Source organism: Glossina fuscipes, unplaced genomic scaffold (assembly GCF_014805625.2).
Source record: "Glossina fuscipes isolate IAEA_lab_2018 unplaced genomic scaffold, Yale_Gfus_2 147, whole genome shotgun sequence".
Classification (NCBI taxonomy): Eukaryota; Metazoa; Arthropoda; class Insecta; order Diptera; family Glossinidae; genus Glossina; species Glossina fuscipes.
In genome coordinates, this window is record NW_023998490.1 from 177,474 (window position 1) to 190,888 (window position 13,415).

The 13,415-nt window shown below is 35.5% G+C and overlaps 2 protein-coding genes across 4 annotated transcripts in view; one reads left to right on the forward strand and one right to left on the reverse strand.

The window, feature by feature from the left end:
* Window positions 1-129: 129 nt before the first annotated feature.
* On the forward strand, window positions 130-3,730 carry LOC119641201 (rab GTPase-binding effector protein 1). Its single transcript, XM_038039740.1, has 8 exons — window positions 130-273; window positions 338-529; window positions 602-879; window positions 935-1,327; window positions 1,388-1,794; window positions 1,874-2,009; window positions 3,073-3,189; window positions 3,254-3,730. The coding sequence occupies exons 1-8, from the start codon at window positions 168-170 to the stop codon at window positions 3,545-3,547; spliced, it is 1,923 nt and encodes a 640-aa protein (XP_037895668.1). The 5' UTR covers window positions 130-167; the 3' UTR covers window positions 3,548-3,730.
* Window positions 3,731-9,494: 5,764 nt separating this feature from the next.
* The window catches only part of LOC119641331 (trehalase), a 46,481-nt gene continuing 42,560 nt past the window's right edge, over window positions 9,495-13,415 (reverse strand). Inside the window, exons 2-5 of one of the 3 annotated variants that reach the window (XM_038039919.1) lie at window positions 12,237-12,420; window positions 11,277-12,155; window positions 10,803-11,201; window positions 9,495-9,768 (exon numbers count right to left, since the gene is read on the reverse strand). In XM_038039919.1, coding sequence (XP_037895847.1) covers window positions 9,595-9,768; window positions 10,803-11,201; window positions 11,277-12,155; window positions 12,237-12,420 — 1,636 coding nt within the window. In that variant the 3' untranslated portion in view covers window positions 9,495-9,594. The remainder of the gene's footprint in view (window positions 9,769-10,802; window positions 11,202-11,276; window positions 12,156-12,236; window positions 12,421-13,415) is intronic. The other 2 variants (XM_038039920.1, XM_038039921.1) reach the window with 2 other exon arrangements.

The window sequence follows — 13,415 nt, forward strand, 5'->3', positions numbered from 1 at the left end:
ATATATATATACATTGCATACAAATTGAATTTTTTTTCGCAGCACAGTTAATCATATGATATTCATTTATTGAATTTTAAAATAAGAAGAAGTACTCAGCTGACCAGCTGACCATAGACTTTGTAGATTTTTTATTTAAAAATATTTTTTACATTCCTAATGAAATAATGGAAGAAAATGTAGGTAAAACTAAGGCACATGAAACACCGGTTAAAAATCCCCATGGTGCAGAGCTTACAATTGGTAGCGGAAGTGGTGTTAGTGAACAACCAGGTTTAATATCGCCATTATTGCTATAGTTACATTTGTATTCAAAACAAATTTTGAATATTCTTAGATATGCTACAAAAAATTAAAGCATTGGAGGAAGAGAATCATAACATGTTGAAAAGTTTCGACAGTCAACGAGCAAAACTGAAGGAACTTTATGTGCAAAAAGTGCGTGAGTTAGACGAAGTAAAAACAAGCATGGTGGTGGCTGAAATTAAAGCTCAAGAAGAAATTTCATCATTACAACAGTTAGTACAAGGTAATTTGCAATTGTTTTTTGTTTTATTATTAAGAATAATAATTGTCTGTAAATTATTTGTGCACTATCTAGAGACTATCGAAGAGTCGAGCAATTATAAAGCGGACTTAGAACGTTTGGAAGGTGAGAATAGTCGTTTATGGCAGGAGAACCGTGAATTACGTGATAATTTGGCTCAACATCAATCGCCGGCAAGTCAAGAATTGAGCAGTCTTGCACCTCAAATGCTAAGTCAAGTGAAAAAAACGTTGGTACGAAAATTAGGCGGTGATGCAGGTGGTTCTGTATTGGGTTCTAGTTTTACCCAAGAGTCGTTAGATGACAGTAGAAATAAAAGTGAGGGAAAATATGTAAGTTTTTTTTTTGAAAAAAGTGAGATTAATAATATAATCAATTGCTTACCAGGCTCATGAAGATTCAGAGGTGTTGGGTTCAATAGTAACGCAATTACAAGAAGAAATGAAGGTCTTAAAAGAAAAATTGCGTGAGGCTGATGAAAAGCTACAAGCTACATCAAGTAGTAAACCTCATTTGCCGTCTACTGCAAAGGCAGCGGATAATAGCACCACACAAACTGAAAATTTTCCTTGTTCCAATTGTCCAACTCTTGAAAATAAGATCAAAGAGTTAATCGAAAAGGCAACGGAGGACCATAATAAAATCGAGGATTTACAAAAGAAGATTGGAGAATTTAACGAAGAATTGTCAAAGGAAGCCGCTTTGCGCCACGACCTGGAAAGTCAATGGGAGGAAAAGCGTGAAGCTTATAAAAATGAGGTTCATGCACTACGAGAACAAGTACATGACCGAAATAAGATTCTGGGATATGTTTTAAATTATATCTCATACATTATTTAGGTTACTGCAAGTGAAAACCGTTTGTTGAGCATGCAACAGAAATTTCTCGAAGCCAAAGATGATATTATGCGTCAATTGCATCGCGTAAGTGACGATCGCGAAAAGATCAACAAACACTTAGAAGTTTTGCAAGCTGATAACGACTTTCTTTCGGGGCGTTACTTAGCTACAGCTGAAGAAATTGAAAACCAGCATATTAATCTGCCTAATACGGTGGAGGAATTGCAAGAGCTTATTTTAAAACAACAACAAGAACTTATAAAGTCCAGATTGGGTTGTGATTTTGAGAGAAAACGATGTGTTACTTCATTAGATGAAATTCAGATATTACGGGATCAACTGGAGGCTACGGACCGTCAACATAGTGCCTATAAAAAAAAGTATCAGGCGGAAATTAAATCATTACAGTAAGCTTGTCAAATGCCCTTCTTAGACATATGTATGTTATTTCTTAGTTTTTTTTTTGTTGCAATTTTTGTAATTCAGGGAGCGCATAACATTGCACTTGCAAACCTTACAAAAGTGTGAAACATCTAAAACTGATTTGGAACGTAAAGAAAGTGAGCTGAATCGTAAACTATCGGCATTCCGAGTGGAAATCATCGAATTGCAAGAACAAAATGTGAGTATTAGATATGCAGATTATACCTTTTCTAAACTTGCCCAAAAACAGAATTAATTGAGCGCTCGATAGATACCAGACTCTTGATCAATTCCAATACGTTCGCCTCTGTGTTCATGCGATTATTTACCGTGTGGCCCAAAAATTGGGACACACAAACCAACTACGCTGATATGCCTAACTCGTGATCAGTATTTAAAATAATTAATATGCAAAAAATCGATATTTTGATTAAAAAAGGCTTTCACGCAGTTTTTTAGTTGGTTTTGTGGATCAATGTGATCCAAAAGAAGATTATAATTTAAATTCTCAAAGTTTACTAGGGAATTTGTTTCAGTAAGAGTTGCAGCTAAACGTGTTATTAAAGTTCGCGTCAAATCAAGGCAGCCTTGCGTGCACTGGACTTAAGTTGTAAATCTAACATCAAAGTGGAAAATTTGGCTCGCCGAAAATAATTCATGACTTGTTACCGAATTTTTGCAGTAACTCAATGGCTCTTTGCCGGACACATTAAAAACGACCATTTGTCCTATAGGGAAAAAGAAGTCACAATATTTCGAAAATATGGCTTTATTAAGACAGAATTTTGGTAAGAGATGTTTCTATATTTTTTAAGATATAGGTCACATCCTAAATCTTTTGAATATTTTGAATTATAAAATATTTATTAAAAAGATTTAAAATGAAAATGGTTTTTAACATACCTTGTAATGAATTACAGGTCCTTAAAATGATGAGATTTTAATAAGAGGCTGGAAGTTTCAAGTTGACTACTTCAGTCAACTTTGCCAGTCGATAGGATTTAACACTTAATATGCCTATGATCAATTCTAGTCTGAGACAATTTTGAAAAGGAAAAGAATTCTTCAAAATGTTCTTGTGGATAGCTTAAGAAGTACAACAGTCTCAGATTTATTGTGATTTAGAAAAACTAGTTTGCAAAAATTTAGCACGAAAACAATTCCGATTCATTAACGAATTCTTCTTAAATTTTTCTTACATAGTTAGTTGATTTAATTTGGTATATATACATTACATGTAACGATTGCCCCTTTTTTTATAGGAGAAATTGGCAAAATCATATGCCGAGGCAAAGGCAAAAATAAAAACTTTACAAGATGATTTGGCCACCAGCGAGCAAGTACAAAAGGACTTTGTTCAGTTATCACAAACTTTACAGGTACGTAAGGACAAATTTTAAGCCCAGACATTTCCAAAAGGTGTGCTTTATTACATGTACGTAGATGACCCTTGAAAATTTGAGACACGCTGATACGGAGGTGCGCTGGCAAGACGATGATGATGTACCGAATTGTCCAAAGTGTAATGTTAATTTCACAGTGACAGTACGTAAAACGCATTGTCGTCATTGTGGTCGTATATATTGTGACAAATGTCTAACGAAATCAGTACCATCAGGACCGCGTAAAAGGCTGGCACGAGTCTGTGATATTTGCCACACTCTGCTTTCACCTCATATCGCTCCCTATTTTAGTCAAGATTCCGCGCAATTGCAGACCGCAGGTAATAACTCATAAGGGAAAAAAGCGATAATGCTCGATTGCAGCAGTCGAAGGCAGAAAAGCAAACATTAAAATAATTGAAGTTTAACTACAAACACTCATTTATGTAGGGTGTAAATTTTTAATTATTATTATTTTTTTTTTTTTCGAATTATCATGTTTCGTGTGATCAATTTAGTTAAAAACGTTTCAGCTCGAATATGTTTGTTAAATAAGGAAAAATGTTTTCTGAAAAAGGAAACTATAACAGACGTCTTTAAAGAAAAAAGAGAAAATAATCAAAACTATTAAAAAATGTGTTATTCAAATCTGAACGTTCTATGAAGAAATAAAATTTTCGAAAAATAGTGTGTGATTAAATAGATTTATTTTAAAATCTTAATAGAAAAATAGCCTCAGAAATGATTGCATGTTACTTATTGATAGTTTGATCGATCATGGAAACAAGAGGAAAAGAAGAAAGCTTGTGAGTGAATTATGGATATCCCTCCAATAGTTACGATTTCTGTATTTTTAAAATGCAATGCACTAGGAAATGAGTAATGAATGGCAAGTTTTTTATTTATTTATTTATTTATTTATTTTAATTCTACTTATACTAGAAACTCAACTAAACAAATAACAGTCGAGTTCAATTGGCTCATAATACAAAACTTATATTAATTAATAATAAAATTTAGTATAAGTATAATAAAACAAATAAGAATAGAAAAAAAAAAGAAAAAAAAAAAGCATGTACACTATCAGCATAGAGCCACACCAACAACCGGTACAGGACCAAATAGCAAATGAACCCCTAAGCCATCGCAAACATGCATAAGCCTGGCAACCGACAATAATTAACAATAATTCATTTTCGAATCGTAACGACTTTTTATGGTTAAAAGTTAGTTTAAGTACGACATAGGTAAATCGCGCGTATTAAGCAATGTTGCTTTAATGGACTTTAAAGTGTCCGATAACGAGAATAAGTGGTAGACGTCATTTAGGTTCTTGCAAACGACTCTGAGCGGATTGAACAGCTCATAATTAAATTTACACTGATTAAGCTTGACCAAGATAAAGTGCCTAGAGAAACGGTTAGGGACATTAAAGCTTATTTTACCAAGTCATGAAGGCGAGTCAATAGCACCATTTATTACTTTAATTAGAAAGGAAACGCCAAGAACAAATCTACGTTTCTCAAGAGACGGTAGGGACAGCAGAAGCAACCTATTTTCATACGGAGGAAGAGAGGCAATCGGATCCCAACCCAAATTTCTAAGGGCAAACAGCAAGAATTGCTTTTGAACAGATTCAATTGAATCTACGTAGCACCTATATGAAGGAGACCACACAACTGAGGCATACTCGAGTATGGGTCTAACCAAACACATGTACAGCCTCTTCGTAATGTAGGGACCATCAAGCTCTTTAGACCACCTTCTTATAAAAAAAAGCGTGGACCTAGCTTTGCTTATCGAGAGCTCAATATGCAAGTTAAAACGTAACCTATGGTCAAATAGAACGCCTAAATCTGTGATCGAATCGACGTCCTCCAACTTATGCGAATCTATGAATGACTTTCTTCTTGAGAAAGAAAGCTTCTTACATTTACTCAGATTTAGTTTCAGAAGATTCAAAGAGCACCATGCAACAAAATTATCCAAATCACCTTGAAGCTGATGTGATTGCGACTCAACAGAGAAGGAAGAAAACAGTTTCACATCATCAGCATACATTAAGATCTGGCTGGAATTAACCACCGATGGGACATCGTTAATGTATAAACTAAATAAAATGGGACCTAAGTGACTTCCTTGTGGTACGCCAGACGTAACGGGGAATTCATCCGAGGTGATGAAGTTAAACAAAACCCTGAAGGATCTATTGTGCAGATAAGAGCTTATCCATTTCACTAAGTAGAAAGGGAAGCCAGAGGCTTGAAGTTTAAAGATAAGTAAGTTATGGTAAACCATATCAAATGCTTTGCTTAAATCAGTGTAAATAACATCTGTGCGAGAGCCGCTAGAAAAAGCCTTGAAACATGACAGGTAAACTCTAACAAGTTGGTGACTGTAGATCGCCCTTTCCGAAAGCCATGCTGGTGCGGAGAAATATACGAATTAATGGCAAAGGCCAAATGCTGAGTCACAATACGCTCGAACAACTTGGGCAAGACACTCAACTTGGCTATGCCTCTGTAGTTCTCAACAAATTGTCTACTTCCACTTTTGTGGATAGGAATAAGGAAACTACCCTTCTAACATAAACAGAAAACACCTAAATACAAGGAAATGTTAAAAATCTTTAAGATCACACCACATAACTCGACAGCGCAAGATTTAAGTACACATGATGGAATTCCGTCAGGTCCAGGCGAACAACTGTATTTTAGAGAGCTCAACCCTTTAAAAACGTCATCTTCCGAAATAACCAAGTTAGGTATTGAAACCGAGTTAGTGATAGGATAAGGGTAGTTTGCTGATAAATCGAAATTAGCAATGGAAAGTTTCGTCGGAAATACTCAGCAAATAGATTTGAGATTTCAAAATCATCCGAGGAATCAGAGCCATTAAAAGAAACATGAGAGGAATATGTGGATATTGTTCTTTTAGAGTTAACAAATTTAAAAAAGAATTTAGGATTAGAAAAACAGAGAGGATTTAATGAACTGAAGGTATCTGCAGTAATAATGATGGTTGAGGGAGTTAAATCTATGCCTCGCCACCGAGTAAGCGACATAGTCGAGCGCAGAGCCATTTTTCGAATATTTTTTGAATAGCGAGTTTTTTCTATTCTTCTGATATTTAATTGTCTTATTAAACCACGGGGGACACCTGCTTCGAGGTCGACACTGCTTGATCGGAACAGATGCAGCAATAGCTAGATTTAATGTATCGTAAAACGATGACAATAAGCTTTCAATACTACCGGTTGAAAAATCAAGCCTCAAATGTGAAAGACAATGTTTTAGCAATACAATATTGATTTTATGAAAATCATAATAATTATTTAAAAAAGTTTGAGTTGGCACATTAAGGCATTCCAACGAACCACCACTCATATGATGAAAGGAAATGCATATTGATGGATGATAAGGATCCTCAGGATCCTTTTAAAAGTAATTTGAAAATACATTAGGTCAAGCGATGGTGAACTTGGCCTCCTCCATTGTCTATTGGCTTTAAAAATTAAACAAAAATATACACCGTTTTTCTTAATGCTTATTTTTTGACCCAATTACTAGCAAAAGAAACGTAGTTTAATTTCGTTTCTGAAGTATATGCAATCGTTTGTCCAAATATAGCAACGATTGTTGTTAAAAACGTTAAGTTCAGAATTATGCGTAATCTTAGTTTTTTAAAAAAATAATATATTTAAAATTCCGTACTTTTTTTACTTCAGATATATTTATTCAGATTTATTCAGATTCAAAATATTGCTATAGGCAAATTTATAGCATTTTTATAAATCTTTTCTTAACTAGCCTTCGTGTCGATGTGGAAGCTTCTAAACGATATTTCAGGAACTTTCGTATATCCAAATGTGCTGAAATTTTACATATAACTTTAATTTCCATGGCAACACAATATGACACATTCCATTTTTCGGCAGGTACAACATGAACGATTATCGTTTTCTAAAAAATCCTCTTCGTAACTTTACTAGAACGGGGATTTACGTGGATTGAAAATTAAAAAAAAAGAAAATGAAACGAAACAAGTAAAAACACATTGATGTACCACAGTCCACAGTTCTTCACAAACTTTTCAAAATAAACCTTTGAAACTGGTCGAAAAAGCGGTCATTTTTAATAGTTTCGCTCTTAGGCCAAAAGCCGTCAGTGTACCAAATTTCATCAAAATATCGCAAAAACTGTACAAGTACAACGGACATAGGAAGAAATAAGGAAGACAGAGGGACAGAGAACCTTACATCGATTCAGAAAGTAATTATGAATCAATTGGCATAATAAACGTTGGGTCTATCCCAAGTCCTTCTGAATGTTGTATGCATTCGCACAAACTTATTGTACCGTAATACAATTATTGGTATAGGCCATAAAAATTTCTTCAAATAACCTTTAATTTAAATGAGAAAATAAATTTCCTCTTCGTAGAGAATTAAAGAAGAGTAACGCTTCTAGACGCCCTTTTATTTTATGCGCAGTCAGGTAAAAGTGACTTTAAAGTCATTTTCCATTCTTTTAATTCACTTGTATAACAACTTATTTAGCAACATTTTTTCCAATAAAATTTGTTTTACATATTAGCCTATTAAAATTCGCGTCTTTTGCTTAACAAACAAATTAACTTTCAAATTTGTGATAGAGTTGTGAGGAAGTGGTCGCTATCAATCTGAATTTTTACAATTGGTAGTAGAAGTAATCTTGATAATGTGGCGAAAAGAAATTTGCGACTGTTATTTGGTCTATATTATAGTGACCAATGACATCAGTTTGCCTCGTCTTCGCTACAATAATATATTTATAAAACATAGCCGGTAAGAAAGCTGGCAGTCCATGTGGGGCGAATCCTGTGTATGTTCATGCCCCGACATAGTCATAGATTAAAGTAATTCGCAAGCATATGCCGGGAGTTTCATGCCAGCGTTTCCAGCCCAGTTTTTGTGACTTGGAGCATTCTAACGTACAAATACCCCGCCCGAGTCGATTTAGAACTTTACTTTAGGAATATGACGGTGTATTTAATCTATAAGATCATTGGATGTACATTCCAACTAGACGTTACTTTACGTCAAAGACATTTATCAAAATTCTTATGGAGATAAGGTTTGCGTTATTTTTTTGGTTATTGAAGCACATTTTTGGAGAGTACAAAGTGTACATAAACATATAGATACGATTTCAGTAGAAAAATTAAGCTGACCATTGTTTTAGTAGTGAGATTAGAATGGTTCAACTGCCAAATCGGCAATCACTACTTTTGAGTTTTAGTTTCAATTTTAATGTCAAAACACTTGATTCGCTCCTAGTTGTAAATATTCAAAACAAAATTTCTCTGATAATAAATGCTTAGTGATTGACAGCTCAATGTTCGTGGGTCCAAATCTCAATTGTCAAGCACCCGGTACTCTTTAAATCCACTCTTTGTATGTTTGTTTACAGAATATTTATGTAGACAACAAAATAAATAAATATACGGGCGTCGCTTTCTCATACTAAACACCTGGTGTAAAAAACGTAAGAATTTTGTATTATTCATTATCCTTTTTATAGAGTTTATTGATTTGGCGCGTGACCCATTCATTCATTTATGATTCCCTGCAGCTTGACGATTTTAGACGAATTTACGCAAATAATAAACTGAGTGAAGAATAATCATATTGTACTTTAGTCTCAGTAGGGAACGGCAGAATTTATAATTTTTATATACATTAGATCTGAAGTGAACTATTAACCAGTTAACTGTGGCGACCTCTTTCGTTTGTGGTTGAATTTCTTCTTCTTTGCATTCACTTTTAGATTTTTTCTTCTCTCGCTCTTTCTGCGAGTCACCAGCCACGTATTCAGTCGAAGTATTTTTACACGAAGTATTGTGAGGGCTTTTTCCCATTCCCTGGTGCTGCGGTATGCTCAGCGGCGCCAGGCTCTGACACACAAGAATTTGATGTTTTCTGTGAATGTTTAAAAAATAGCACTCCCTACCACCCACAGAGACCAAAGAACCTGTGAGGCCAAAACGGAGGACGACCTTGGCTCCTCACAGTATAGGTTATAATGTTTTCTAAAATACATTATTACGGTGAAAAAAATTTTGTGAGGAAGCCCGACACGAATGGATGGACGGATCTTAATGTATATATTCGTCAAATATTGCTAACTGGCTAAGGGCAGCTGAAGAGCTATTGAAAACACAAAAAATTCGATGCAAAGTTATCACATGTAATTGGATCTAATTTTATTAAAAAGATTTTTTACTCAAAATAGATGTATTAGTATAATTATAAATATGTAGATGTTCAAACATGTTTGCTGCACTTGCAAAAAAAGTTTGAATAAACTATTCAATGATATGTACAACTTAAATAATAAAGTACAATATGAAAATCCTCTGCGCTTAAGGCGGCGTATCACCTGGATAATTACTGCAACTTTTGCTTGTTGAAGTTGAGAGAAATCCGTTGCCATTCTTGCTCAGAAGCTCAATTATAACGCCATTAGTCCAACCAAAACCTTTTTGTACTTCGTATTCGCCGCCACCACCATGGCCCCCGAAACGTTCGGCATCATACTGCAGAAAGAGAACAACGAATAAAGACATTATCATCAACAAAGGACATCATTATATAAGCCACACCGACTCGCCTAAGACGATTCTTCGTTTATTTTCGCGATAAACTACCAAGAATGCATGCTTTTTATGGCAACCCTTAGATGGAGTGGGTTCAAAAAGATGCATCTATGCGGTCGAAGTTGGACACAGTTAACTTTTTTAGCAAATCCCTATTTTGGACTAATTTTCATTTTAAAATATTAAATATTAAACGTTTTTGTTATACAAGGGCCTCCGTTGTATGGGAAGAAATTGCAAACTTGACTTATCTGATTGAAATATTTCACACAAACTTAGTATGCCAAAATACTATCATTCAACGAATCGTGTCAAAAAATTTTGAAACTTGGAAATTATTTTCCTATAACCACTTTTTCACAATAAATCATTATATAGTTAGTGGCCATAAAAATTGCTCGGTTCAATCTATTTTGAATAGAGTTCGTACTTGAGCCAAATCACATCAGTGGGTCAAATTCCGTTAGAGTTGCTACTTATAGGGTAAACATAAAAACGGATAGATAACAGATGGACAGATGTCTCTGACAGGTGCTTAACGTGGATACCTGCCGAGAAGGCTTAACCCCACGGTGCCTGATGGCACACGGAATGTGAAAACGCACACTCAGCGCTCCGAGGAAATCCTCGAGTTCCAGTGAAGATACGTATATGGGCGTATCTCCCCTCCTGGTGAGGGCGAGGTCTACCTAAAACCTCTGTCTTTCTTTGGGTCAGACACCCGATTGCTGTGCAACTCCACACCGAGCCGAGGCTCTTCCCGCGATTTAGGCCAACCACAGCCACCACGAAACTCCCGCGATGGGCCAATAACAGATGGACAGATAAAGAACTTTAAAGTTCTTCTGAACTTGAAGTTCTTCTGGGTGTTACATACATTCGTACTACTTTATATGCTGTGCGTTATACGTGGTGCCGGGTATAATAATAAAAATTAGTTTAATGCGTTTTTTTGGATTAATTGTGTAACATACCTTTTCAAACATCGCCCTGCTGTCACGATAGGCTGCAAAATTTGATAACACCCATCGATGACTCCACTTGGAGGATAGACTTTTTGCAGCTTCTGTACCTAGATTATTTAAACCTTCTATAAGGATATATTGCATTGGGGGCCAAACATTGGGGAAATCCCACTGTTCGCCAGTGCGATAAAGAGTGTTGGGCACACCTCCCGGATATTTATCTAGTTGCAATTTTTCTATATATTTTAATACTGAAGTGGATAATTTTTCAATGGCCGTGCTATCAAACGCTCCGGTCCATAACGGTGACAGATTGGTGGGTACAAAATAGTCACGTGGCTTTTCATTTAGTAAATCATAATCGAGCCAAACGCCGGCTTCCTCGTTCCAAAGAACAGCGTTAATGGCCTGGAATGCGAAATAAATATGAGATTAAAAATGAATTTATTCTTATTTATACGAATTGCTTGTGTTTTCTCTTACCTCTAAAAATTTGTTAGCTTTTGTTTGATATTCGTTCCGTTTTGCGATATTATTCGCTGCTCCATGCAGGTCAGCAATAATTTTGGCATTCCAAAAAAGTATAGCGTTCAGTTCCACAGGAACAATTGAACGTGTGTTGAGATCAGTGAGGTTACCATCGTTCCCGCCTTTATCAGTTATAAACCAACGTGAGCTAAAGTCCATACCAGATGCAGCAGCTGCCTTCAACTCTTTATAATGCTTCTCTTTTGCTTCATCCGTGCTGAACGCTTCAGATGTTTCCACATCTTCACGATACGATTCTGGCCGGGGACCAGTCGAGCTATCACCGTATACGCAGAGATCATAATCTTTCGCTTGTACAACGTGATTATTCATCCAGTATTCGTATTCGTGCTCAAGCACGTCTAAAGCGTCAATACCGAACTTCACGTCGTTAGTAAAATCCACATAAGATTTAATCATACCTGCCAGCAGGGGAGGTTGTGAACGTTTTGAATAGTATATGCGACCGCCATTTGGTATGAAACCAAAACGTTGTACTATTGAAATAAAATTTTCTAACATGCCGCGGGCAGTATGGATCATTTCGGAATACAGTAAACCTCTGATAATCCAATAGGAATCCCAATAATAGAATTCCCTGAAACGACCCCCCGGCACTATCACAGGATTTGGTATCGGTATGATAGAGTAATAATGTGGATTTTTGTAAACATCATCAATCATTTTCCGCCCTAGATCTTTCCAAATGGCGTTCAAATCTAAACCCCATTGCTTTAAATCGGGATCGTTAATATGATCTATAAATGCTGGATGCTCCTTCCAATCATCTGGCAACCATGGTACGAATTCTTTACCCAAATCATCGAAATGTTCCTAAAATAAAAATAAAATAAAAAATTTTTATAATATTTTTGATGTATTTTATTGTCATTATTTGAAATGTGCTAAACATACGGTAACAAACGCTCGCAATTGCTCTTTGGACGGTGCATTATCCGTTTTCTTCATGAAAGTTTCGAAATTGGCATTTGTTTGCTCGGGCGGCAACTTTAATTTCATGTCCACGAATGTTTTTGAATCTCTAAACAGATGAGCCATCTGTACAGTGTCTAGCAGTCGACCATAGCAATAGATTTGACTGTTTAGAATAAAAATAAGAGTTTTAAGAAATTTTTTTAAAATTCACTTCATTTTCTTTATCTTTTTTATATTCTTTTAAAATTCACTTTATGATCTTATCTTCGAATTATTATTGATTGTTAAAATTTTGTGTAAAAGCTTTTTTTACACACTACACTACTTGTGATACAAGGGCAGATTAAGTTTGTGCGGACTTAAGCAACATTGAAAAGGGCTTGAGATGGACCCAGCTTTTAATGATACCAAATCGATTAAAAATCATTTTCTGATTTAATTTAAGTGCGTCTGTCCGTCTGTCTATTTTACATTCTTGTGTTCAATTTACAGGTGGCAATTCTTGAGATACTAGAATGAAATTCGGTACACCGGCGTGCTTTAGCTCAAGAGCGAAAGCTATTAAAAATGGCTCGAATCAGACCACTTTTTCGACCAGTCGCCATATAACGCCTTATTTTGAAAATCAATTATATTAATAAAAGTATTAAGCGAAGTGGTGTAGGCTATGTACTACCTATTTGTTTATCTGTTTACCTGTATTTTAGATTTTAACACTTTTAAAATGGAATGTAAAAATTGAAAAAAACGGAAAAAGGTGATCGGGTTTGATTCGCATAGCTACTGCATAGCATGAAAATGGATTCGACATAAAGCTAGTACAGGTATTAGGGAACGCAGAAAGTGATCTACACAATTTAGAGAACAGTAGTCTCAATAGTAAACTGCTAGCATATGTTCGTGGCGAAGGTAGGGTTCAGTTGCGGCGGCGCGATAGATCGCAAAGTATGGTGCTGGTGCACCTTTACAAAAGGATTAAAAGGAGTAATTATGTTACTTTTTTGTTTAGTTTTTTGTTTGTTGTCTATTATATTTTATTTTTGTGTAGCTCCAGCGTCCTCCGTATAACACGATTAATTCGTGCCGTGCTTTACCGAAACCGTGTTATACGAAACAAGGCATACCTGGTAGTATCGAGGTCTTGTCCTGTGTTATTTC